Here is a 25,766-nt window from a genome sequence, read left to right on the forward strand (position 1 = left end):
TTGTTTTAGTTAAGTTTTAAGTTCATATCAGCTCTTATTCAAAATGATTTAGATTTTCTGTGATGTTCGATAGGTAATTGTTATTTTTTGTTTTCTTTTTGCTTTAGAATATATGCTGTAAATCTTTTTACACTGTAACTGTAAATTCATATCAATAACTTTCAAATAATTAAATATAGAACTCTTTTTTTTTGTGCAAATAAAACTCTACAAAACTAATTTCTAAAATGGCTGTAAAAAAACAATCTGTAGAAATCACTTACAATACTTACAGTGACAAATAGCCAGATAATCTTGTTCTCTCCTTGCTTGACATAAACTAACAATGTTTTTTAACCACAGAAACGTAACGTAGTCGAATGATACATCGGATTTGGAAAGGTACTTAGCATTCCGAATTTAAAATCTATCAAATTCAGATTTACCCGCTTATGTTCAGGTGATATAGATACTTAATTTTTATTACGAATAACCGGATCTGTCGGGAACTGGTAGATATATTCTCAAGAGATTACTCGATTGGTTTTCGGTCCACCGAACATTTTTGGATTATCAAAAAAAAAAAAAAAATAACGGTTCTTTAAAAAAATCCTAACTTGTATGATTAATTGATAGATGAGTGTTAATAAAAAAAGATGACTTATTCTTGGGTTCACCCCTAGAGTGAATCTAGAGGTTCACCCAACCAATAGAAATCACTCATTTCATAATTGATATCTTTTAAATAAGGAAGCAAAATATTATCAAGTTATATTATGTTTCTAAAATAAAAATGTTAAAAATAAATAAAAATAGTAATATATGCAAAAAAATTAAAAATATTTTAAATCCATCATCAAAACACTAAGCCTAAACTCTAAAATTTAAATTAAAAACATTAAACATTAAATCTTAAAAATACCAAATCCTTAATCCTAAAAAAAAGTTTAGGATTTATCCAAAGGTTTAGGGTTTAGAGTTTAGGATTTAGGGTTTAATATTTCGATGACGGCTTTAAAATATATAATTTTTTTTTGCATATACTAGAGTTTAGGATTTAGAGTTTAAGATTATCCAAGGGTTTAGCATATACCCAAGGGTTTAGGGTATATCCAAGGGTTTAGGGTATATCCAAGGGTTTAGGGTTTATGATTTAGGGTTTAAGGTTTATTTTATTCTTTGAAAATGTTAAAATATATTTTTTAAATTACTTTTTGTAACTACTACTATTTATATTTGTTTTTATTTTATTTATTTTAAAACATAAAATAACTATTTTTTTCTTTTTTGAACATTAAAATAACTTGACAATATTTTGTTTCCTTATTTAAAAGATATCAATTGTGAAATGAGTGATTTCTATTGGTTGGGTGAACCTCTATGTTCACTCTAGGGGTTCACCCAAGAATAACTCAAAAAAGATATAGATTTTTTTTGAGTAATACTTGGATTCACCCCTAGAGTGAACCTTTAGGTTCACCCAACCAATAGGATTTCGTTATTTCATATTCATTATCTTTTAAAAAACAAAATATTGTGAAATTTTACTATGTTTTTAAAATAAAAAAAATAAAAAGAAAATAATAGTAGTCGCAAAAAAAAGTTGTATATTTAAAATACCGTCTACAAAACACTAAACCTTAAACCTTAAATCTTAAACCCTAAATCCTTGGTAAACCCTTGGATAAATCATAAATCTTTAGATTTTTAAAAAAAATATTTTTAACACAGTCATCAAAACACTAAACCCTAAATCCTAAATACTAAACCCTAAATATTAAATCCTAAACCCTTGAATAAACTCTAAACCCGTGGATAAATCATAAATTCTAGGATTTAGAATTTATCCAAGTGTTTGGTATTTACCAAGGGTTTAGGATTTATCCAAGAGTTTAGGGTTTAGGATTTAGAGTTTAGGATTTAGTGTTTGGCTGACGGTATTAAAAATATTTTTTTTAAAATGCGTTTTTGTTTGCAATTAATATTATTTTTTATTTATTTTTATTTTTTAGTTTAAAAATAGAATATAACTTGACAATTTTTTTTTTTAAGATACTGAATTTGAAATAACGAAATCCTATTGGTTGGGTGAACTTAAAAGTTCACTCTAGAGGTGAATCTAAAAATTTCTCGTATTTTTTTAAGACAATTCCCTAGTAAGTAAACAAAAACGAAAAGAAAAACAAAACAAAACAAAAACGGTAATGGTGCGTCGATCTAGGCACCACAAGGCCCCGGGCAATACCGACTGCCACAACTCTCTGCATCTTCTTCTAATTTTATATAGGGATATTTATCAGAAAAGAAGACAAAAACAAACAAATAATTTGTATATTTATATATTTATCCATTATTTTTCTAGATGGACATATGCTTCTAAATATCCAATATAAATAGGGAATCCTAACACTTCTTTTTCCCTTGCTGACTTAAATCTCCAAACTCCGAGAAAATCTCCAAATTTCCGAGTTAGTTTTTTATCGTTTAAATTCGTCACAGTTCTTCAAATTCCAAGAAACCCACAAGAAAAAAATATCAGTATCACTTCTCTTTGGTGAGAGAGATCACACCAAGCAACCAAAAAACAAGAGAAATCTGAAAATCTTTACATCATCCATCAATGGCATCATCAGGCCTGACTCGTTCGGGAAGTGCGCCGCAGTTCCATCTAGACGAGAAGTGGAAGCTGGCCAAGAAAGACAGTTTAAGCGGGGGCGCGGCAAGGATTACTCGCTCCTCCTCGACGTCTTCTATCCCCATGAACGGCGGCAAGAAGACACACAAACAGGGGAGATGCGCTTTTACGAGGAAGTGCGCGAGATTAGTCAAAGAACAGAGAGCTCGTTTCTACATCATGCGTCGATGCGTGATCATGCTTGTCTGCTGGAGAGATAATTACTCAGATTCTTGAAAAAACCAAACACCAATCTCTCTCTATCTCTCTGTGTTTCTTCATCTCTCTGTTGTGAAACAGAAGTAGATAGATCATATACGCAGGTGTACATATGCTCTTTTGTTTTCTGTTTCTTTAGATTAAAAATTAGATTTGTAACTTTTATGTATGAGTTCTTGCAAGAGAGGAGGATGTATGAAAGCCTTTTTCAAAAAAAAAGAGAGAGGAGGATGTGCTCAAGATCAGGTTTTAACAATGTGATCAGTATAAAATATTGAATTAGATTCTTATTGTGACGATTAGTTTGGTCTTTCTTTGAATCTTCTTCATGTTCTTTAATGATCTTTACTGTGATGATGTTGACGATGAATGTGGCGTTTTTCCCTCTCTCTCTCTAGAGTCTAGAGGTTGAAAGAGAGAGAAAAAGATTCCATTGGAACTGTTACAATTAAGCTATGTGTGGATCATGTGTACTTAGTCTGACAAAGTGATTAGTTTTCTTTTCTTTTTTCCTTTTCTTAATGTAAATATTAATCAGTTATGATTTTTATATGTTTATACTTTTGTCATGATTAATAAATAGAATTACCTAATGATATAATACTAAACTTTTGTTGAGTTATTAACCATCTTTATAATCTACTGAGACGAGGCCAAGTTAGACTTGTTCAAGAAACTCGAATGCTAAATATGATTACGATTTGCATCTATTCATGTATATACTATTATGAGGCTTTTCGAAATACTTTTAAAAAGTTGGTAATATATCTAATTTAACATAATTAACATGGTACTTATTTATGAGATAAAATACAGTTGTTTTATTTTACTTTCACATTTTCAGAAAATTTAACCTGTGGATTTCTTTTTAATTGAATAAACTAGTTCAAAAAACAACGTCACTTTAAAAAGAAAAAAAAATGTTCTTAAGTTTCTTAATTTGGGGTAGTTTTCTCGTGAAACGTGATTTAGTAATCAGAGAAAAAATCTGAATTAACTAAACAAATACTTCACATGCAAAACTAACAGCTGGGTTTTCTCGCAGTTTCTTACCATGGGCATCTCTGAAAGTCTGAATTGCCAGAGATTTCATATGCATCTGACTCCTTAATACTACTTTATACTATTTTTGTATGCATGCTTTAACCTATATGGCTATATAGTGATATAATACTGTATATATAAATTTTTGTCGCCATACTAATTTTATATTCCAAGCTGAACCAGTTACTCAATTTGTGAATTCTTTTTACTCGGAATCTTGGACCTGTTTATCTCATTACTCATTAGTAAATTTACTGGTAATTTCTTGAAACTTTAAGTCTGTAAGAGCATGATTATTGCAAATGTTCTTAGTAAAAGTCATTAATATACATATATGTATGTATATGTATATGTATATATTATATATGCGTATGTAATTGTTTGTTAAGGATTTTACGGAAACCGAAACCAAAAATTTCTTAATTAAGGAACTTTCGGTTTCGATTTCCGTAAAGTCCTTAACAAATAATTACATACGCATATATAATATATACATATACATATATATACATATATGTGTATTAAGAATTTTTGCTAAGAACCTTTGCAATAATCATGCTCTAACTATCTTCAAAAAGAAAAAAAACTTTAAGTCTGTAACTACATATGACCAAATCAGTAGACGAATTAAGTCTGTCCATTCACAACGGAACTTGCCACTTTAGGCTATTGGAATTTATGATACGATTCGTGCTACATTATCGATTGATCAATATTGATATGACTGTTAAGGTATCTATAGAAACGTAGACTATAGATTATTCTCAAAGCTATTGTGACAAAAAAAAAAGATTATTCTCAAAGCTGCTGAATTGGCCAAGATACCAGAACACAATCTCAACATCTTGTAAACTCTTGAAATTCTTGGTATCAATCACCCCAAGTACTCTAAATATAAAACATAAGATTAAAAAATATACAAATTACACATTTTTCTTACAAACACGTATTTAGCTTTAATTTCTATCTACAATTATAAACCCATTAATCATGCTTTATTTAGTTTTTAAATCTAACACTAAAAAATAAAGAAATGCACTACAAAAAAAGACTTGTTTCACATCATTTAATTTATATATGCGCATCAATTATAAATGATGTGAATTTTTTTTTCATCATTTAGATAAATGACTCTGAAAGTGGTGATGCAAATAATTGACATCAGTTTATTAATAATTGATGTAAATATAAAAAAATATTCGTATCAATTCTAGCAACTGATGTAAATATGTGTCAATTACAAAAAATGATGTTAATGTTTACATCAATTTATTTAAATGATATTAAAATTCGTATCAGTTAAATTAATTTTAATTATTTATATTACTTATTAGTAACTGATATAAATTAGTATCAATTTTCATTATTGATTTTAATATATAATTATAAATCTATTATCACGGATTTAACACTTGCACATAATTGATGTTAAAAATTAAATGGTTTAGCACATTTTAAACAATTAAAAATGAAAACAAAATAATTAATTAAATCAGAAAATCAAACTAGATTGATTAATGAATTGAAAATTAAATTACATAATTTATTCAGCGTTCAAATTTACAAAACAAAAATAAACTAATTATGTTAAGAGATCCACTAGACAAGTGTTGATAATCACTCCATCAATCAGAGCCCCTAGACAATCTCCGAAACTGATTTGAACAATGGTAGCTTCAGGGGATCGGCATCTTAATGGACCTCAGGACCTGATCTACTAAAACACTGGCACTGAACGAAGTTGTCATCCCAAGCCTTGGCACTACAAAGTACAAACATAAAATGGTCACGAACATTTATCAATCAAATGATCAAATCTTATGAACAGAGAATACTAAGAAAATACCTTAAGTATAGTAGTGGATTCCTCGATCAATGTTTGAATTATAGAGCTCATAGTAATTCTGCAAGACTTCCAATACAGTTGCAGGCTAAGAAGTTAGAGAAATATCTAAGTACACAAGCTTAGAACCACTCACTTCGTGAAACTACAGTTTCAAGTCAAATGGTTCCTTAGCGTTATAGAATTCGATAAGAAGGCTGAAATGGACAGTAATGTTCAGATTTGATACATTATGTAGGATCCGGAAATCTTTATAAGCGCGAGGACCGAGAGTGAAGGGTTCGTAATTGGTGGTGATTGTGGCGGAGGAAGAGGGGTTGGAGTAGACGGATAGAGAAGAGGAGCGGAGGGTGCAGGAGAAGCTTCGTGGTATGGAAGAGGCAGAAGCAATGGAGCTTAGGAAGATAAACCATAACGAGTGGGATAAGATATGAAGATAATTTGCTTCTCGCTTTAGTTGCAGTTACCAAAAGCTATTATTGTGGGATGAAAACGTTTTGGGGCTAGATCTCCGTTAGAGGAAAAGAAGTTAATATTTTTGCGAAGCAGTTTTTAACTGATGCAAACTAAGGTAAAATAACATCATTTTTATTTTATTGATATTATAAAGAAAAAAAAATTAGTTACCTTAATTTTCGCAATTAAGACTACTTCATAATATTATTTTATGCTATTTTTTTTATTGGCATCGATTATTTATTGATGTAAGTTTTATATCATTACAATAAGTGATTTGAAACCAAAAATAGATACATCATTTAATTAATTGATATAAATGTATATAACAGCATCAGTTTTGTTAAAGTGATGCAAACTAATAAAAATATATATCATTTAACTGAATTGATGCTAAATAATTTAATAAGGACATCAGTTGTTGTAACTGATGCTAAATTTTATATATTTGTATCATTTGTAGATAAGTAATTTAAAATAGAATCATTTAAATTTGTGATACATTTTAAGTGATTTAATTCATCTCTTTTTTTGTAGTGATGGTTGCAAGAACTTTATTTTCTAAAGCATTACTTTATTTATTTCAAATTAGTTATCCTTTTAGGGTTTTATGGACAAATTAAAAAACTAGTTAAAATTCAAATGTCTTTGTTTGACCTACATAATTAAATAACATTTACTGTTTATCTTATTTTAATAAGAATAAAAGAGATATATTAATAGAAATATTGCACTAAATTCATAGAACGACATTTAATTTTTAACAAAAAAATTATGATACAACGATACTTAATTTAAAACAAAAATATATATATTAAGTTGTAAAACAAACATTTTAGGAATACATTTCATTTTTTATTTTTTATTTAATTTTTGCAGCTACATCAAATACATAAATAAAAAAACTTCAGTAATATTTTTACTATCATATTCGGACTAATCATTCACAATTGATATTTTTCGTACCAACTATACGTTGAACAGTAAAACATAATTACTTTTAAAAGTATTGTTTTGAAAATTGGATCTCTTCGTCAATGACCATGCTTGTTTTTTATTTAGATCTACTTCTTTGGTTTATTTGGCAATGATTAAGTAGATAGAATTTATAGTATGCCAACACTTTTCGGTTTTCACCACCACTACCATTTCTGGAGGCCTTGCGAAAAATAAAATCTAAAATTTCAGGCATTAGTACCACACTCTCCTTCTATGAGGGCAGTGAGTATATTGTTTGTTTTCCTATAACATTGATGTTGTGAGAACATTATCCAACGAGAACTTGGAGAAAAGGCGGGCTAGTAATGGTTAATTTAACAGGATTTTGGGAATTTTTGGGTGGCTATTTTACAAAGTGATCGATTTCTCTTTTAACATTTTTCAAGTGTTATTCTTTTTTTTTTTGTGAACACCCTTCAAGTGTTATTCTATGCAAACATTTCAAAGTGTTATTCTATGCAATATTTTGCTAGATATATCATATATACATGTAAACAACTGTTTTTTTTCAAAAGAAATTCCATTAGTGGAGACCAAGAGGAAATATACTAAATATAAAATTAGCAAATAGAAGCGTACATTAGTAGTCATCCCCACAAATCCAAAGGATCTCTTTTTTTTTTGTAAGGATCTTTGTTTAATGATTGTAGAACGTTTGATTCATAATTAGCATGCTTAATATAATATCCGGAGTTCCGGACAATTTCATTGACTTACCTTTACTTTACACTTTCATGGCCGTTCTGTATAGTTTTATTTAATCAACAATTATTGAGGATTATTAATTTGCTATTCTATTTTTTTTCTTATCATATCCAATACTAATGAAAAGTGTCACTAGTGCGCGGTTTTCTTCGAACGACAAGTGGGTATATACTGTTTTCTTTATAAAGTAGAGAATGTTACTCCATGCAATATAGAAAAGGCTCTAGAATTATAATCAAATGACATTATATTTAACCTATGTTATGGAATATGGGAGACAAACTGTAGTTGTTTTTTCCTGGTTATAAACATGTATTAGCATAATAATCATCCGCAGGTTGTGACTAACTTCTTTGGAGCTATACTAACTAGCCATTTTCCTTCATGCGGCAATCACGTGAAGAGACGAATTGCGACTTTGCGAGGTAGGCTTTATATAAATTCTGTAAATTCTTTTATATAATTATCAAGTATAGAATCCATTTAAAAGGTTACATGGGTAGCTGACAAAAAAACCAGTTGCATAGTTATATCAGAGGAAATTATGATAAATGTCACGTAGTTGCCTCCAAAAACAACTAGACCATGTATTGACCGTCGGATTTAGAATATTTCATTCTATCTATTCGATCGTACTAATAAAGCTATCAGTAAATGTGTCTTCCTTATAGAATTTGCTCACTAATGTGCAAACCATAGTAAATACAAATCATAATTTTAACCAACCTGACGGGGTCTCAATTAGTTATATGAGATGTATTTTTCTTTATAATATACATAAAAAGGTCGAAGGCCAATATGAAGCTCTCGAAGGAGGGTAACCTCCATCCAAAATAATTATTTGAAACAAATACGAAAACGTAGCGAAAATAGGCATTATGGTCCATGTTTGGTCAATAATCACATCCGTGACACGCAAACGTGAACAATAATAGTAGAAACAAATGATCCAAATGATAAGAATACATACATATGTATGACTACAATGAATACATTATCTTCTATGCTAAAGAGCGGTACGTATTGCCAAAGTCACGAATAATTAGACAAAAGCAGAAGTATACCACACAATTTTTGAGTCCTTATAAAATAATCGAGTTCAAGAAAGGGACATATCGCCAGAAACTAGTTCAAGAAGACACACATTACAAAAAAGAATGTGATCACTGATAAGTTAGACGGGTACAAAAGAGACATAGACCTCTATTATTGATTCCTATAATTTTTTTTCTATTGTAGTATAGTATGTTATCACCATCAATTTTGTTGCGATTTGTTATTGCTAATTTTCCGAACAATGAAATCATTATTGCCAAGATCATCGACAAAACAGGTCTAATGGCATACATGCAAAGAGAATGTGACGTGTGTATGCATGGACATATATGAGTCCACATCTTTTTTTAATCTATTTTAACGCGAGACAAAAAAAAATGTAGGTACCGATATTATCGAAGAAACTCAAAGCTTCAAAGAACCAAAACAAGTTTTTAAAACAAAATAATGGATAGCTTTTGGGAGGGGGGAGGGATTTTATGGGTCTTTGGTAGGCATCACATGAACAAACATGGAAACCCACCAGCATATGACATGACTTGCGTCTTCTTTGATATGCTTTGTCTTTTGATGTACCCCTTGTTGTTGTCTACATAATTATAATGTATAAAGTTCAAAAACAAAGATAAAATAAAGGAGACTTCTTCAGAAAATTATAAACTGAAATTCGAGATAATCCTAAATATGTTTTAAGTTTTATTTATTTCGGAAAGACAATTATTGAAAGGATTGGAGGGGACCTCCAAGTAGAGTCTTCAACGACATAGGCAAAGACCAATCCAATTTTTGACATAATCCTATCTAATTTCATATTCCTATTAATTGGATCAATCGTTATCAATCGCTATATCATGATGGGTGTGTCTACACATCTATTTTCAGTATACCAATGGAATTTCTCCTCGTTTCATTTTATGGAAGGATAAGATTATGATAAACTTAAATACAAAATATGAATTGAATTTTGGACATTCCAAAGAAATGTTGATTTTTCGAAGAAAAATCAACTTCTTGTTCCACGCAAATTCAAAATAAAACGAAATTATTGAGCAAATTGTGATTGTAGATATATATAAATACAATGTTACGCAATATTAAAAATCAAAAAGTTTTCAGTATCATTCTAAGGTGGTGGTATATTAAGAAAAAACACGAACAAACTCTTCTAAAAAATGTTTTTCAAAAAAAAAAACTCTTCTAAAAAATGAATTGCTCTACCCATGCAACTTTTTAAAGTAGAATAGGATAACGCGCCACTCATCCATGTGGCACTTGATAGTCTCATCAGTGATTGGAGAATAGATTGGAGATCATCTTTTACATTGTTCGGACATTCGTTGCATGCATCAAGCTACACATAAACTGCTCTGCTCCTATTATAGGGCTAGCTTCAGGCCTAAAATTTATTGGCTTTCCAGAAAAAGTACCTAAGACTGTAACATGTGTAGACATTAACCAGCGAAAAGACCATGTTTCAATTTTTTTTTTGAATATAAATGTATCACTTTATTTCTCTACTATAAGACAGTATTATCATTTGAACAGTACATAACAAAAAAATTTGGCTGATATTAACTCATTCTTATTTAAGTAGTTACACTTTTTACCGTCTACAACTTACACATATGACATATCACTGAGATTTATACAAACTACAGATCTTTAGAGCTATTTTCAGTTAATTCCAGGCACTTATGTAAATTATAAAGTACATTACTACATTTTTTCGTAAGAAAGTAGTGTCATGTCATGATAAAAGAAAAGTAGTGTCATGATATTGGATTTGAAAGTATAATATGATGAAATTGGGAAACTAATACTTTGCTTGATCCATCTTGTGTAGCCCAGGTTACAGGGCCTACTAGAACCAAAGTTATTTGGGCCGAAAAGGCCACTGAGCATAGGTTCAATCACGCGCCAAAAGTATTTAAATGAATTCTATTTTCGATATAAAATGTACTCCTACTAGTATCCCCACAAAAAGCTCTACGAAACACATCATATATAGAACTCAACAGAAAGAATATATATACACTATACTATATAAAGATGTATATGGTCTAGTGGAATCCTATATCACACACAGGTTATCAATCTCGCGATCTGAGCCGTTGACTTGCTTGATCACATTTAACGTCAGCACCAAATCCAACCCTTGATTTAGCCAGATCAAACTCCATCCACACGTTCTGTTGATGATGATGACCAATTACAAAGGCTTCTACTCCCAGCAGATCGGAGTTCCCAAATGTGAAGCAATACACCTGATCTTTTCCTTTTAACTCGGCTCCGTTTACCCGGTACAACAGCTTCTGACCCGACACACTCATCTCCGCGCCACGAAACATTAGACTAACAGCGGGCAAGACCGAGAAATTGGGCCCGGTCAGCGACCCAACACGGTAACAGAGGTCCATTGTCCCTTGGAACACAAAATTTGGATCGTCTACAACTTTGAGAACCGACTTGGTTTGCGCCATAAACTCGGTTCTTAAGGCGGAGTAAACCGGACCCATCAGGAACGTGAATTGTGTACCGGAATCCACCATCGTCTGACCTGCCCCGGTATGGTCCGGTACGAACATGGATTTAGGTAGAGCCAGCAACTTAGACCCGACCCGGATTCCTTCCAACTGAACCGTGTAAGCGACCCGGTCGAAATACGGTAACGGCGTCGTTTCACTCACCAAAGGCGTGTACTGGATAGGACCGGGCCACGAGGAACTCGCGTCACCGAGAAGCAGAATACCGGAGGAATCTGAACCGGATATGCAATACGAGAATTTAGAAAAACCCAGCTGGTTAACAAACGATAAAGAGCCCCGGTTCATTCCCATTAAACCGGTTGATTTAGCGTCCTCCTCCGAATCAGAGCTTAAACCAGAGTCCATGCACCCGAATATAGTTCCGGGCCGGGATGATGATCCGATTACGAACGTCTCGTGAGCTAATTTGCCTTCGAGTGAGGTAGCGTCAGCGTAGGATACTGCCACGTGGCAAGTATGAGTCTTCGAGTCACATGAAGCAGGTATGGGCAAGTCCCGGGTCCGGGTCCTGCATATTGGCGAGGAGCAAGGTATAGGCGAGTAAGAAGAAGATGAAACCGGGTTGAACACGGATCCTAAGTTGAGAGCTTTCTTGCAGTGAAGCCATGAAAGCTCGCTTCCGGTGTCAAGAACCATCGAGATGTTTTGCGGTGGAGAGCCGACGGAGAGGGAGGCGGTGAGAGTGACGTTATGTCTGAACGAAAGCTTGTCTGAAGAAGACTGTGGAACATTCTTGGTTTTGAGAGAGAACAGGAGTGGTTCTTGATTTGGAGAACAGAACGTGAGAGGAAAAATTAGAAGCAAAAATGAAATTTGAAGCAATAAATTTGACAGGGAAGATGATGATGATGAAAACATCATATAAGTCTTTACTGCTTTGTTACGTGCTTTGCCATCTTTAAATACAATATTGTGTGTTTTATTCTCTCTTGACTATACTTTCCCGGTTCGTTTCGGTTTACTCTAATCATTCCTAGCCAAAAAAGAAAAACCCCTCGAAATTAAGGTGAACTACTTTAACTTTTAAACAATAGTTAGTACTTACTAGTAGCAAGTCAAATCAGTAACCAGACTAGTTAGATAACTACAAAATACTTTTCAGAAAACATAATCTTGTCTCAACCTAACAAAAATCATTTCACGAAGAGCATCAGGGCTTTGTGTTGTCAATTTCATTTGAATGTTATTAGGGTTTATTGGAGAAGCCAAGTCTCGACACAAAAGACAAGTTAGTGGACGAGTAGTTCTTTTTGGCTGTGCGTGTCTTTTGTGGTTTCTGTTTAGTCTCTGTAGCTCACATCAACTCTGTTTCTACTTTCTTCGTGTTCCCACTTTCTACGGAACCTTTGTTTTTATTTCACTTTTCTTTCCGTTTTAGGCTTAATTTTATTATTTTCCTGTATCATTTTTACTATAATTAAATCAAAAAGAAGATATCGTGTAAAGTTCTATTTATTAAATTCAATAACCGACTTCATTGAAAACAAACATATCAAAACTACAAATGGTCGGATTAATGTTCCTTCTGTTATCTTTTAAGACCAGTGTAGTTTTGCAAAAGTGTTAGTGACAAAAAGCAAACGTCCTCTGTCTTATTTTACTCTTATATAATGACTTTTTGATTAGTAGTAGTATTTTGTTACCATACGCGGAAAGATGCTGTCTAAAGTGCTACCGTTCAATGCGACCTCAAAAAGATTGATGTTAAAGGTTTACACAATATTTTTCTGTAATTGTGTGTTTCATTTGGTCTGTTCCCGTCGCATGAATTTGAAAACAAAGTTCAAGTTTTTGTCTCTTTACATTCTATCTCACTTCGTCCCGATCATGTACATGTCTCATCTTGTTTCCCATCACCTACAAGACCGTCGTATACGTAATGAATGACACTGTATATTCAAAATGATCTATGTAAAATTTCTTAGAAGTTATATATTTACTTTTAATATAAAATTGGAGATTACCTCCCCAGTAACACGTCAAACCGAGTCGTGCTAGCCTTCTAGTATATTTAAGGGTAAACGAAAGTTGAATTATTTTATTGTAATTTAGCAAAGTTTGTCGAAGTTGGCGAAAGGTGGATATGAAATCGATCAGAAAGTTTGTCAAATATGTGCTGGAGGCAACCCATTCCTAATTTATTCCCAATGCTCAACAACTCCTTCCTGTTGTGTTACCAAATAACTTGATGTCATTTTCTTTCAACCATGTACCAACAAAAATAGTTCGGTGTTAGGACAATGGATCTCAACAAATAAGATTATAGAGTTATGCACAGCTGCAACGTGGATATTTTAGTTGTCAAAATCACACATAAATCAAAATTGATTCCAAGGTGTTGACTAATACCTACTAAAATAATTTAAACCTCTGTGAAGAAATGAACGAGGTCTCGAGCATTAAATGTTGCCATTTTTTTGCTCAGGGTGATTGGCTATGAATTGTGGACCAAGCTAATCATGTGAATGATTGAAGAAACTTTAGGGAAGATGAGTTTTAGTCTCCACCAAAACGGAACTTGGATGTTATGGTTATCATGCTATATGCCTATATGCTAGCCCACCATCAATATCTTCTAGTCATAGACGTGCACTGTTCTGGCTATGATCTCTTTTGAACACATAATATATGCATCTTCCATTTCTGGAATATAATAAATGTTGTAGATTTTTCTTAGAGAAGGTAAATGGGTAATACTAGTGGATTCAATTTCACAACATAATACATGGTACCATCAGAGCTGGTTTTGCACCAAACTTAAGAAACTTTGGATTGGGCTACATATCTATCATCTTTTTATACTTACATTTGTAAAATTCATTTTGTTTAAGCTGGTTACAAGCCTGTCTATTGAAGTCGTGTGGATGTAGGATGTTCGAATGTAAATTTGATATAGACTCGTTTATGAAGTATGCAAGGCTTACATACCTTGCTATAGACCCGTTTGTCACAGAAAGTATTTAAAATTAAGATAAAAATATATTATTTCAATTTATTTATGCTCAATAATTTAGTGGCTATCCTATTTTAGCTTTTTTGGATATTTAAGGTCAACAAAATTAGTAGTATACAAAAGATCAGCAAAACTAATCGTCGAAAAACCGACGCCAAGGAAAATTGTAATGAAGTAAAGTCAATTTTGGAATAAATGCGTTATTTGTATTCTTATGTATTTTCCGTGGCAATGCAAGACCACTACGTATGGGGACCAGATCTCTGAACCATATTATCTTGCTTGTAGACGTGTACTATTATAGTATGTTAAGATTATTCGAAGTCATCCAAGATTTAGTCATGAGTGTGAAAGTGATTGTAGAAGATCAATACGTTACGAGTCTATGTGAAATAGTTTGTCCCATTTACACAGGCTACCAATTTACTATTTCCGGGTTTTTTATTTCGATTTGCGTGTGCATGTATGTTTAGTAAACTTCTGCTAATGTACTGTGAACTCAGCATCCAATTTTAGTGAATCTTATGTGTGCGCTATAGTGCTAGGCAGGGCCCGTCGTGAGGTAAGGTTGAGCAAGCAAAGCATGTTGTTAGACGGAGAAATTTATCTGTATGTCCTATGTTGACAATAGTAAGTAAAGAATTCATAAGGTTTGCGCACAAACAAAGAATGTAATATGTCAAGAACATGTCTCTCCATACTTTTCTGATGCTAATCAACCCCATGAGTAAAACAGTAAAACTTTATAAACCAGACAAACTTAAACCAGATTTTATCTTTCTTTGATGCAATTTGATTTCGAAAAAGAGTGTAAGTTTATGTATTTGAAAAACACTCGAAAACCACAATCGAGGAAGTGAAGAATGTGCTGTAGAATTAGACAAGAAAAAAAATTTGATAAAAGAAAAAAAATTAGACAAGAAAATTAATGATCTAGAATCGTGTTAGTTAAAAAGTGGAGAATTGAATAATTAGCAGAGAGAAGAGAGAGAAGTGAGATCTATTTTCTCCGGCGTACGGCCGGCGCATGAGCGTCCGTATCGTCGCCGGAGATCGTGTTCTTTAAGTCTAGAAGCTCCTCTTCGTCTTGACTTCGCAGTTCTACTGATGTCAGTCTTGTCGGAGCCCTGAGAGTGTTACCATTCTTGTCGGTGGTTTATCTCTTGGAGTGAAGACGCTCTCGTTTGGAGTTCGGAAGAGATGGAGGTTTTGGTTTTTGCTGGTGGTGTTGTCTCTCCCGGGCGATGGAGGCTTTTCTAGATCCATTGACACCGGTCTACATGCGAGGGTGGAGGCTCTTTTAGGTTCACTGTCGCCGCTCTAGTTTTCCGGAAAAGGGAGGCTTTTTCAGCTCTTTCTTCGCCGGCACTCGGATGACGGGGAAAGGAGGCTTACAGAGCTCCTCGATACCGTTTTGAAACCCTAAGTCATGTGGGTTATGTTGACTAGATCGAAGTGTTTCAAGCGTCTGGTGTTTATGGCGATAAATTCGTGGGTCGATGAGGAGGAGCTCTCGGAAGATGAAGCTCTTCTGCGATGGAGGAGGATAGCGATGTTCTCAGCTTGCTTGTCCAGTATTTCCGGTGGTTTAAAGTCGAAGGAGATCTCGTAGAAAGATGACCTCCACGGCGAGAAGACAAAGCGGAGCAGAACAGCTATGGTGAAACGGAGGCTTGGCGGTATCGGAGCTCCGGCGAAATAAAGGGTTGTTGATGGTTGTTGACGGCGGCTGTGCGATGGATGGTCGATCGTGTCGACGAGGGGACCACGGATCTTCCACATGATTACACGTGCTCTCCCCTGTTTCCTAGGGCAAGCTGTTCGGTTTGGGATTTTCTTGGGCCGATGGGCCGTTTCTGTGTGTTTGGCTTCGGCCTTTTTGTATTAGCCCGGTCTGTATATGGGTTTTCTGTTTTAAAACTTGGTGTATTTGGGCTTTGGTTGGGGCTTGGTCCTTTTAATTATGATATCCAATATTGAGGGAAAAAAAAAGAAAATTAATGATCTACCTCAAACATTGTCTTCAAATACCAACATTTTTACATATATTTTAAAGTGCGTGCATGTCTAATGTCGTCCGAGCAGAGAGCAATTCGAACGCAATTCATGCTATGTAATTCTATTATATGTCACTCCCTAAGCATGTAGCTTACATTCGGCAGCCAGCTACTGAAACAGTAGGCGACAGTAGATGTCCTTGTTGGTATTTATATTCCAGTTATTTAAAGGAACATTATTTGAGAAAAAAATACTTTATTGTGATAGAGCAAGAAGAGTTCATTGACATTCCAAAATCAACAGGGGCATATATAACAGGTATATCAAAATAATGGCTAAACTACAAAGGCTGTCCCCAATAATCGAGCGCATCATCAGTGTCTTGTAGTAACTCTATTACTCCCTCCGTTTTTTAAAGAGTGTCGTTGTGACATTTTTCATACAGATTAAGAAAATTATTGAAATATATGTAAGTTGTAATCAATTATACCTCTTTGACTAATAGTATTTTAGATAAATAAAATTATTTATAAAATCAATGCAATTTGCAATTAATTTTCAGCTGAATGAGTTCAGAGTGACACTTATTATGAAATAGAGGGAGTAATTGATTTTCCCCTCAAAAATAATTGTCCCTTTGTAAGGTTTTAACCTCTAGGAGGTATCATATCATTCGTTATGATGTCTGTAGTTCAAAGATTATATAGCTGTACAATGCTGGCCAATATAACTCTCTATGTGGGTTTGGTAATAAACCATGAGCTTAAACAGTAAAGAAACTGTTATACGGATTCTAGATTGTGACTTGTAAGATAAGTAACTAAGGTTAGGCCCACGAACCATTGTTCTTGACCTAAGGTAAGGTAACCACAGATGAACTAATGAAAGAACGTTATTCATGAATGAATTCAACACTATCAATCTCACTTGTGACTTGACCTAAAAACTTTTGTATCAATTTTACTCGCAGAGAGATATAATCATTACACATAAGAAATAATCTTACAAGAAGGAACACCATCATGTTGTTGTGTTTGCCTTATGAAGCTAGCCAATGTCGCCTCCTTGAAGAAGAAGAAGAAGAAGAAGCTGTCCTAAACAAAGCAAACGACGACCTGCTCCTACGGTTCACCTGTGATCTAGACCCGGATGCTACGGATCCAGACGACCCGCTGAAACATCCAAATAGTCTCATGATCCGACCCGCAAACCCACCCGATCTCTCTCCACTACTTCCTACTCTTCTCGAACCCCACGCTACTCTTCTCGGACGCCTCTCTTCTCCCAATCTCCCACCGTCGACCTCCGTGTACACCACCGGCATTCCACCTCTCCATCCACCGGGGATCCTCCCCACAGCGAATCCTCCGCCAGGCAACCTCCAAATCGTCATCCCCGCCGAGGAATCACCACCATCCTCCTCCGCAACCGTAGTGGTGGCTACATCCTCCTCCTCCTCCGCGGGAAGCTCGTGGCGGCAAACGGGGCAGGAGTTACGAATCGCGAGCCAGGGGAGGATACAGTCGGGGTGGTAGATATGGTTACACGGCATCTCCCGAGCCTCGGAGCTGAGAATGAACGTCTCTTTGCAAACGGCGCAGTGAGACTGAGAGTCCGACACGAGATGAGTCGGAGCGATTTCGATCACAGGCAAAGCTTCGATTGCTGATTTAGAAGCCGGTGGATGATCGCATGAGCTACTGTTGTTGTTGTTGCTGCTAAGCTCGATCTGAGAGATTTGGTCGAGCAACCGGTCGAAACCGGAGCCGAGGAGAAACTCGGTCATGCTCGGGGGTAACGGTCTGAGACCAGAGTCCGAACCGTCGTCGTAGTACATCTGGAAAGGAGATCGGTCGGAAGGGTTAGATCCGCGGAGGACGATGACTGGGTTGGGAGATCGGTTGCTCGTGGTACGAGTGATGGAGAGGGGAGGAGGAGGAGGGAATCTTGTGGGGCTTTGGTGGAGGTGTTCGAGGAAGCCTCCGTCGCAATCGGGACAGGAGATTGAATCGGAGATTAGGACGAAGCGGCTGCAACTGTAACACCAGTGAGATTCGGAAGCCATGGTATGGTGATAGGGATCTGTAATCGAATGGAGAAAGAAGAAGAAGGAAAGAAGAGGTATAGGACCTAATGGAGAGAGAGAGAGAGAGAGAGAAGACACGGTCGTGGTTTTGTCTTAACAAGAAGGGGAATGGCGTGCACATAACCGTCCAACTCCGTGTGCTTTTGTCACCTTCTCTTTCTCATGCCTCTTCTTGTTTTTTTTGTTTGTTGCTATTAAATTTATTATTTAAAACCGTTTTGTTTTTTTTGGTCGTGTAACTTTTTCAGTTTAAAACTGTTACCAAATAAAATAATAAAACAAATTTAAGAATCTTACGGTTATAGAAGTAACGTAAATGATTTAAGCAATCAAGCATAATGTTTTTTTTTAGTTAAAAAAAATTAGAGACCGAGCTAAACTTATTTAAATCAAATGCTTTTAAATTGCAGAATATTTTTTAACATCAACATGGTTTGCTTTCGAGCTTTGACTTTTACATTAACCAAAGAAAAAGATATTTTCCACATTTGTTTGGTTAAAAACCTTGTTCGAAAATTCGCTAGGCGCTACGCGTGCGGCACATATGTGCTTAGCGGTTTATTGAAAAACGGGAAAAAATCGGGGAATACGCGGGGAGGAATTTTTCGTATTTTATACGTATAATACTATATTTTATACCAATAAATTAACATTTTAAGATACATATCTATGGTTTCATATCATATATACATATAAAATTAACATTTTACTAGGTAGAGACCCGCGCTATGCGCGGGGTGAAACTATTGTAAAATAGCATAAGTTACGTTACATATTCATTGGTGTTACTAAAAAAACATTACATATTCATTTATAGTTTGCAGAATACATCATTGATAACATCTACAATATTATGTACTATAGTAAACTAAATGAGACAGAAAAAGGTGCATTGCATAACTTGATCATATAGTATGTACTAACCACACTGAGAATTAATGACAAATATTTATAATATTAATCAGGCCTCCAGAATTAAATACTGTCTCAGTTTTTTTTTTTTGATTTTTCAATTTATAAAAAATCGCTATCATATTGAAACTATATATAATTTGGTTTGGTTCGTTTATATACCATCAATTTTTGGTTCATTCGGTTTTATACCAAGAAACCATAAATATATTTATTTATGGTTAAAAATTAGATTATATGAATATAAATCAGATTTATTAAAACATAAATATATATTTTATTTAAATATTCAAATAAAAGTAAGAAAGTAATAATACCAAAGGATTATTATATAATTATATTTTATCACAAGAAGTTATCAATAATAACAAAAATATGTTTTATTTAATTTGATGAAAATGAAAAAATAAAATAACCATTTTAACTTAAAAAAAAAATTATTTAATCAATGTTTTGATTATGAATATCATATTAATAAAATAAATTTGTATATATTATTTAATGTTAATTTTATTACAAAATTTACATATAAATATACTAATTTTTTTAGTTAATCAATTTTTTCGGTGTTATTTCTTAAAGATAACATTGGCTCTCGACTTCTTTTGAAATATCAAATCTAAATCTTTTTTTTCTACTTCGATTTTGTTTGGTTTTAATTGGTTAGTTCTATCAGACTGAATACCTCTATATATTAGTACATCGATATGGATACCTAATGTGTAAGAAATTGGAATACATTATCAAATTCCTACAGAATATTTTTCAACTTTGAGATTTTTTTTAATTTAGATTGGAATACCTCTATCTCTTTGTTGTGTGAGCGAGATTTTCTGGGCACATGAATACCAATGTTTTGTTTTAGAATATACCTAAACATAATGGCAACTTAATGATATTCACCTCACATAAATTCACTTTGAACACAATTTAATATTTCCGTAAAATTTAAGGATAACTAACGAATGCATGTATTGACGGTATGTTACCAAAAAGCCATATTATATACCAAACCTCATTTTCCATTTTTTTTTAAAGTAACATGTATTAGGCCTAGCATCAATGAGATGAAAATGGTATGTATGTGTGAATCGCTGCTGGTTTATATAACTATTGATTCTTTGATAGTGATTTACTCCTGATTCACAATGATCTGATCACTCACGACTTTGCTTTTGTACTTTTTTGAAATTAGAATATAACCTCGTACGTTTTATATGCAACATTACTTAAGTATTTTTATTCTGTGACCAAGATAAAGCGATTATACATATGAGTATAGCAACAGTGAAAATGCATATTTTCAGAATTGCTAATATCCCACCCTCGTAACATCTTGCTAGAAAGATAATCAAACTGTAAAGTACTGATATCTTAATTAAAAAGAATTATATAGAACCACACTGTATAGTATAATCAACACATGTCTTGAAGAGAAAGAAGTCGTGTTCTATAGCATGTGTATGTATAGCTAGAAGAAACCATCTTAGTAATGACAACTCGATTTGATAATTTTGATATATGAAAGGATAACAAAATGCAAAATATTTATTTAAAGACCATGTTTAGATGGTAACGTGTTGAAGGAGAAGAAAAATAAACAGAGCTGCCATGAAAGAAGAAAAAAACAGAGCAAGCAAGGTAGACGAAAGCTAGCTGAAAATTCAAGCCAAGACATTAGTGAGTTCAGACAGCAAGCTCGCTGAGAATTCAAGCCAAGACATTAGTGAGTTCAGACAGCAAGAATTCAAGCCAAACCAATGCATAAAAGTTTCAGCTTTACAAACTCACTATATAAGACGATAAAAAAAAGTCTTCCTTTTGCCTTGAGATCACAATAACACGTCTTTGCAACTCATGATAAGAACTAATAAGGCAACTGGACTTAAACTCCAATCTCACATAAGCAGGGAATTGAACTCTTTAATGTCTTTGAAACCTTGAACTTTCCAGCTCATCAACAAAGCTAAACAGTTTCAGCTTTAAACCACAGAAACATTCAGTACAATCAGTTTTAGCCATAAAAGAGACTTCAACCTCACATAAGTTGCTAGATTCCTCGTTCTCGAATGACTTGCTATATCAAATGGTGTAGGATGCTAAACTAATCTAGGCGAAAAGGGAGAGATGAGAGCAGATTCGAGAGGGAGAGATGGCTTATTTGTTTGTTCATCAACATCGGGATATCACATACCCCGCATATCCCCCGCTACTATTCGATCCATGGCTATCTCCACCGCCTGATTTCTCCATCACCACAAACAAATATTTCGACAAATTAGTTCGATTCTTAAGCAGAAACCACAGACTGAAAACAACAATTAACCTTGAAGTCTGATGTCCATTGAGCAATCGATCAAAGGTACCACCCAAAATGACAGGACCGAACGAATCTGCCGTAGTAACCTTTGAAGCTCCCACCTACTCGCACATCGCCTCCCTGACGCACTCCACTCCTTCTCCGCCGTCTCTTCATTCCTCCGCTGCCGCAACGGCCTCTCATGACTCTACCCGCTCGTCTCGTTAACCTCACTGATCTCACCGTCTCTTCCACCCCTGTCTCCACCAACTCTTGTCTCTTTGACATCCTCGAAAAAGTCACAAAAAAAATTGTCTCTCTCACCATCTCCGACACGAATCTCTCCGTAAACATCCCTAAAACATTCCACTCAAATCTCACATTTTCGATTTATCAGATAATCTGATAAAGGATGATTACCCACTTTGATTACTTTACTCTCCAACCTTAGAGCTCTAAACTTGTCGTCAAACTCAGATATCCGGCGAGATACCCGACATCATCGGCGAGCAAATCTCACAAAAGAACAAAAACCCATCTTATTAAATTGGTATGTTATCAAGCCAATTATGTCATATGTGTACTAATGGCATATAGCGTAATTTCTCTAGTAACCAAAGGATTATTAAAAATGAAAGCTGAGAAGGGCTATGGTAATGACACATCACCTATAATGGCAAACTTGTGAATAAAATACAAAATAAAGGTTATATCCTAAAAATGCTTCTGTATTAATAAGTAAGGGATACGTATAAAACCACTTCTTACCTAAGTAAAACCCTGTTAAAAAATAAAATGATAATATATTTATTTTAAATAAATCGATTAATTAGTTATAACTACAAAATTACACTTTTATTCAACTGGACTTCTAGAAAAGACATTTAGTTGAGCCTTTAAAAAAACAAACAAAAAAAAATTAAAAATCTGTACACACACATGATTGCACGTGATCATCTTCTTCAGTTGCTATGTAACGAAAATAAAATTAACTCGTCCCGTTTACAAGATAACTCGCCGTGTTTTACCATTCTATGGCACAAGACGGATACAAATCGTCTCACCGCCTAATGTGGCCGAGCAGCCCTAATTCGCCACGCTGCACCTCCGAACAACGTATTCTCGGCCGCGTAATCGGTGAAGCGGCCGAGTTTTAGAACAAGGGTTAAAAGCTATATTGAAAGTGGGAACCATTGTAATCATCTTTTTCTTCCACTATGTATGGTTGTTTGTACCAGTAAGAGCAGAGAAGCCCATTATACTTATAAAAGGTAAAAAGGCCCGAAAAGCCCATTAACATTTGGAATTTTGCATCAAAACTTCCTTTGTTTCTTTGCCAAAATACTCTTTTGCCTTACCTGTGACCCTGTATGGTTTAAATAGGCTGGGAGTGATCAGAAGGTTTTTGTTTCTTTTTAACTTCCTTGAGTCTCTAATTATTTTATCTATACTGAGATCATATGAGAAGGCAAATTCTGATATATGAATATGTTTGCACATAATCATAAAAAACAAAGAGTAAACAAAAGAGGACAAGAACCACCACCAATTCACAATTACACAAAGCGCAAAAAAAAAAAAAGAACAGATTAATAGTAAGTAGGAGAAAGCTCAAAAGTTGTAGACACAAGTTCCATCGTCACTTCTAGCCGTTGGATCAAAGTTCTCAGCCGCAGGATCAGTACACCCTTCTGGAACAGGCAAATTCACCTGCTGTGCTCCTTTCCCTGCAACGCAAGTTACACTTCATTTCAGCAACCCTAGTTCTCTCTCTCTTCCTCTCTCTCTCTCTGTCTCTCTCTCTCTCTCTCACCTTCTTCTCTTATAGTTATACAGTTTCATTTTATATCCAACTGATTCAACAAACAAAGGAGTTTCAAACCTCGGATTCTAACCGTAGAAAGTTCCGCGGTCAATAGCGTCCGCGTTTGCGTCTCCCAAGGCAGCCTCGTTAAGGTATTGATCAGCAAGTTGGACTCTCTTGACATTCTCTTGTTCCATCACAAGCATGTTTCCATACTCCATAAGCTTCTCAAGAGTCATCTCTGGTTGCTCAAACTTTGGAGGACCTTCCCTCGAGTTCACCAGCCTCTTCCCTATCTTCTCCACTCCAATTCCCTCAACGAACTTCCTCACTTCATCATCGTACACTCTAGCCCTCAAGGCACCAAAGAAATCTATCCACACAAGAAAAATCAAGAATCAGAATCGTATACAGGACACAACCAACAAACAGATCTTTAATCATATTACCAATGGATTGTCCAGGGAACTGATCAACAAGTGTGACGATGTCCTCGTCCTTGATCTTGTCAGTTCTGAAGATACCCTTGCAGACACCAATACGGTCCTCACGCGTCGGCGCCCAGTAGAACTTCTCCATACGCCCATCACGGATGAGAGGAGCGTAGAGAGTGGAGAAATCGTTACCAGTGACAATGATGGGAACACGCGCGTTTTCTTCCTTGTTGTACATCCCTGGGAGCTGGACGTTGGTGGGGTTGTCAGCAATGTTCATGAGCGTTGCGTTAACCATCTGGTTGTTGACTGTGTACTGTGTAGTACCACCCATACGACCCGCACCAGCGTCGAGATCGTTGATGAAGAGAACACACATCTTTCCTTTCTTGATAATGTCTGCTGCTTCACGGTACCTTTGACGGATCAGCTTGGCTGGTTCTCCTGCGTTCCCGCTCTCAAGCTCTCCAGCACTCATCATGATTGGGCTACAAAGAAAAACATTTAAACTTTGTAAATATTTTTTGTTGGTTATGATTTGAACTGGTAACTTGTAGGACACGGGACTCACTTGATGCCCATCTTGGCCATGACAAGCTCACACTGGAAGGACTTTCCTTGACCTTTGCCTCCCCAAATACCCAAAATAAGTGGAACCTATAAAGAATCAAGACCAATCATAGTTGGACTCTTTGGTGTGTTAGTAATAATAACTCAAATATGAACATAAAGAAAAATGTGATATTAGTTACCTTGATGTTAGGCAAGGTCAAGAAGTTCTTGGTGATGTGAACAACAAGCTTGTCCATGAAAGCAGGAGCAATGTAAAGCCCATCCATCATGTTGTCCAAGTTGTACCTATTTATCAACAAGAAGAAAAAAAAAACAAATTAAAACCAAAGATTCCTTAACCTATGGGAACTAATGAGACGTCTCTCGAGAGATGAAAACTTACTGCTTAAGACCTTGGCTAATGTACTCATAGGAGCTAAGAACGGCGTTGTGAGTTCCGGTTCCCATAGGAGCTTGGAAGACAGAGTCGACCATACCTTTGCCTCTGGTGATGTCTTGTTGGTCGTCAGATGTGTCGTAGGCAAGTCCCCTCCATCTGTCTCCATCGGTTTGTTTGTCTTCTTTCACAGCAACCACCTTGAATGATGATGATCCGTTGCTCTGTGCGAACCTTGACACTGTTGCAACTTTCTTTCCGAAGAAGGTTGTAGCTGGGACTGAAGCAGCTACTGCTCCTGACCCGTTCAAGCTCAACTGCAACCACACAGAGAGACATACTGAAGACAGATAATCTCAAAGTGATGGAGAAGATCAGAATCTTGGTATAAGTTATGAAAAACCAAAGCTAGTCAAGTGGATAACACATGTGTAAGTAAGACTGATTGGAGTACCGGAGCTATGTTGATGGCACCGACGGCGGAAACTGCGGCGGCCATTTGTCACAACTAAAGACGAGTGTGCACAAGAAGTTGATGAGAGAGAGTGTACTTGATCGGAGAAGCAGTGATTGATAGGTGATGGTGTGGGGAAGAAACAGAGGAATTTATAGACCGAGAGGTCAACAACACGACAATTCGTTATCTCTTCTCACGAATGATGATTGGATAAATTGCACGTGGAGTCACGAAGAAGATGGTGAGGAGGATTCTGTCTTGATTGGTCCACGTGGAATGTGTTTATGAGGTTGTCCTGAAACGGCTCATATGTGCCACTGGTTTTGGTGTTTATAACACTATTTATTACCACA

At 35.0% G+C, this 25,766-nt stretch overlaps 4 protein-coding genes across 5 annotated transcripts; 1 reads left to right on the forward strand and 3 right to left on the reverse strand.

Moving 5' to 3' along the window:
* The first annotated feature begins 2,370 nt into the window (after positions 1–2,370).
* On the forward strand, positions 2,371–3,174 carry LOC108811487 (small polypeptide DEVIL 11). Its single transcript, XM_018583534.2, has one exon. It carries the CDS (start codon positions 2,600–2,602, stop codon positions 2,888–2,890), a length of 291 nt encoding a protein of 96 aa, XP_018439036.1. The 5' UTR covers positions 2,371–2,599; the 3' UTR covers positions 2,891–3,174.
* Positions 3,175–10,956: 7,782 nt separating this feature from the next.
* On the reverse strand, positions 10,957–12,408 carry LOC108809140 (aspartic proteinase PCS1). Its single transcript, XM_018581274.2, has one exon. The coding sequence runs from the start codon at positions 12,380–12,382 to the stop codon at positions 11,066–11,068; it is 1,317 nt and encodes a 438-aa protein (XP_018436776.2). The 5' UTR covers positions 12,383–12,408; the 3' UTR covers positions 10,957–11,065.
* Positions 12,409–17,346: 4,938 nt separating this feature from the next.
* LOC108806077 (probable E3 ubiquitin-protein ligase RHC2A) lies at positions 17,347–18,700 on the reverse strand. Its single transcript, XM_018578104.2, has one exon. The coding sequence runs from the start codon at positions 18,535–18,537 to the stop codon at positions 17,512–17,514; it is 1,026 nt and encodes a 341-aa protein (XP_018433606.2). The 5' UTR covers positions 18,538–18,700; the 3' UTR covers positions 17,347–17,511.
* Positions 18,701–23,230: 4,530 nt separating this feature from the next.
* Positions 23,231–25,672, reverse strand: LOC108806569 (ribulose bisphosphate carboxylase/oxygenase activase, chloroplastic). Of its 2 annotated transcripts, none has more exons than XM_018578713.2 (7): positions 25,411–25,672; positions 24,963–25,273; positions 24,760–24,865; positions 24,579–24,664; positions 24,023–24,495; positions 23,665–23,946; positions 23,231–23,496 (listed from the first exon to the last, which is right to left on the reverse strand). In XM_018578713.2, exons 1-7 carry the CDS (start codon positions 25,453–25,455, stop codon positions 23,381–23,383), a joined length of 1,419 nt encoding a protein of 472 aa, XP_018434215.1. In that variant the 5' UTR covers positions 25,456–25,672; the 3' UTR covers positions 23,231–23,380. The 2 variants fall into 2 exon arrangements, with proteins under 2 accessions (XP_018434215.1, XP_018434216.1); XM_018578714.2 differs by having other exon boundaries at positions 23,652–23,946.
* Positions 25,673–25,766: the final 94 nt, after the last annotated feature.

This window comes from Raphanus sativus, chromosome 6, assembly GCF_000801105.2.
Source record: "Raphanus sativus cultivar WK10039 chromosome 6, ASM80110v3, whole genome shotgun sequence".
Taxonomy (NCBI): Eukaryota; Viridiplantae; Streptophyta; class Magnoliopsida; order Brassicales; family Brassicaceae; genus Raphanus; species Raphanus sativus.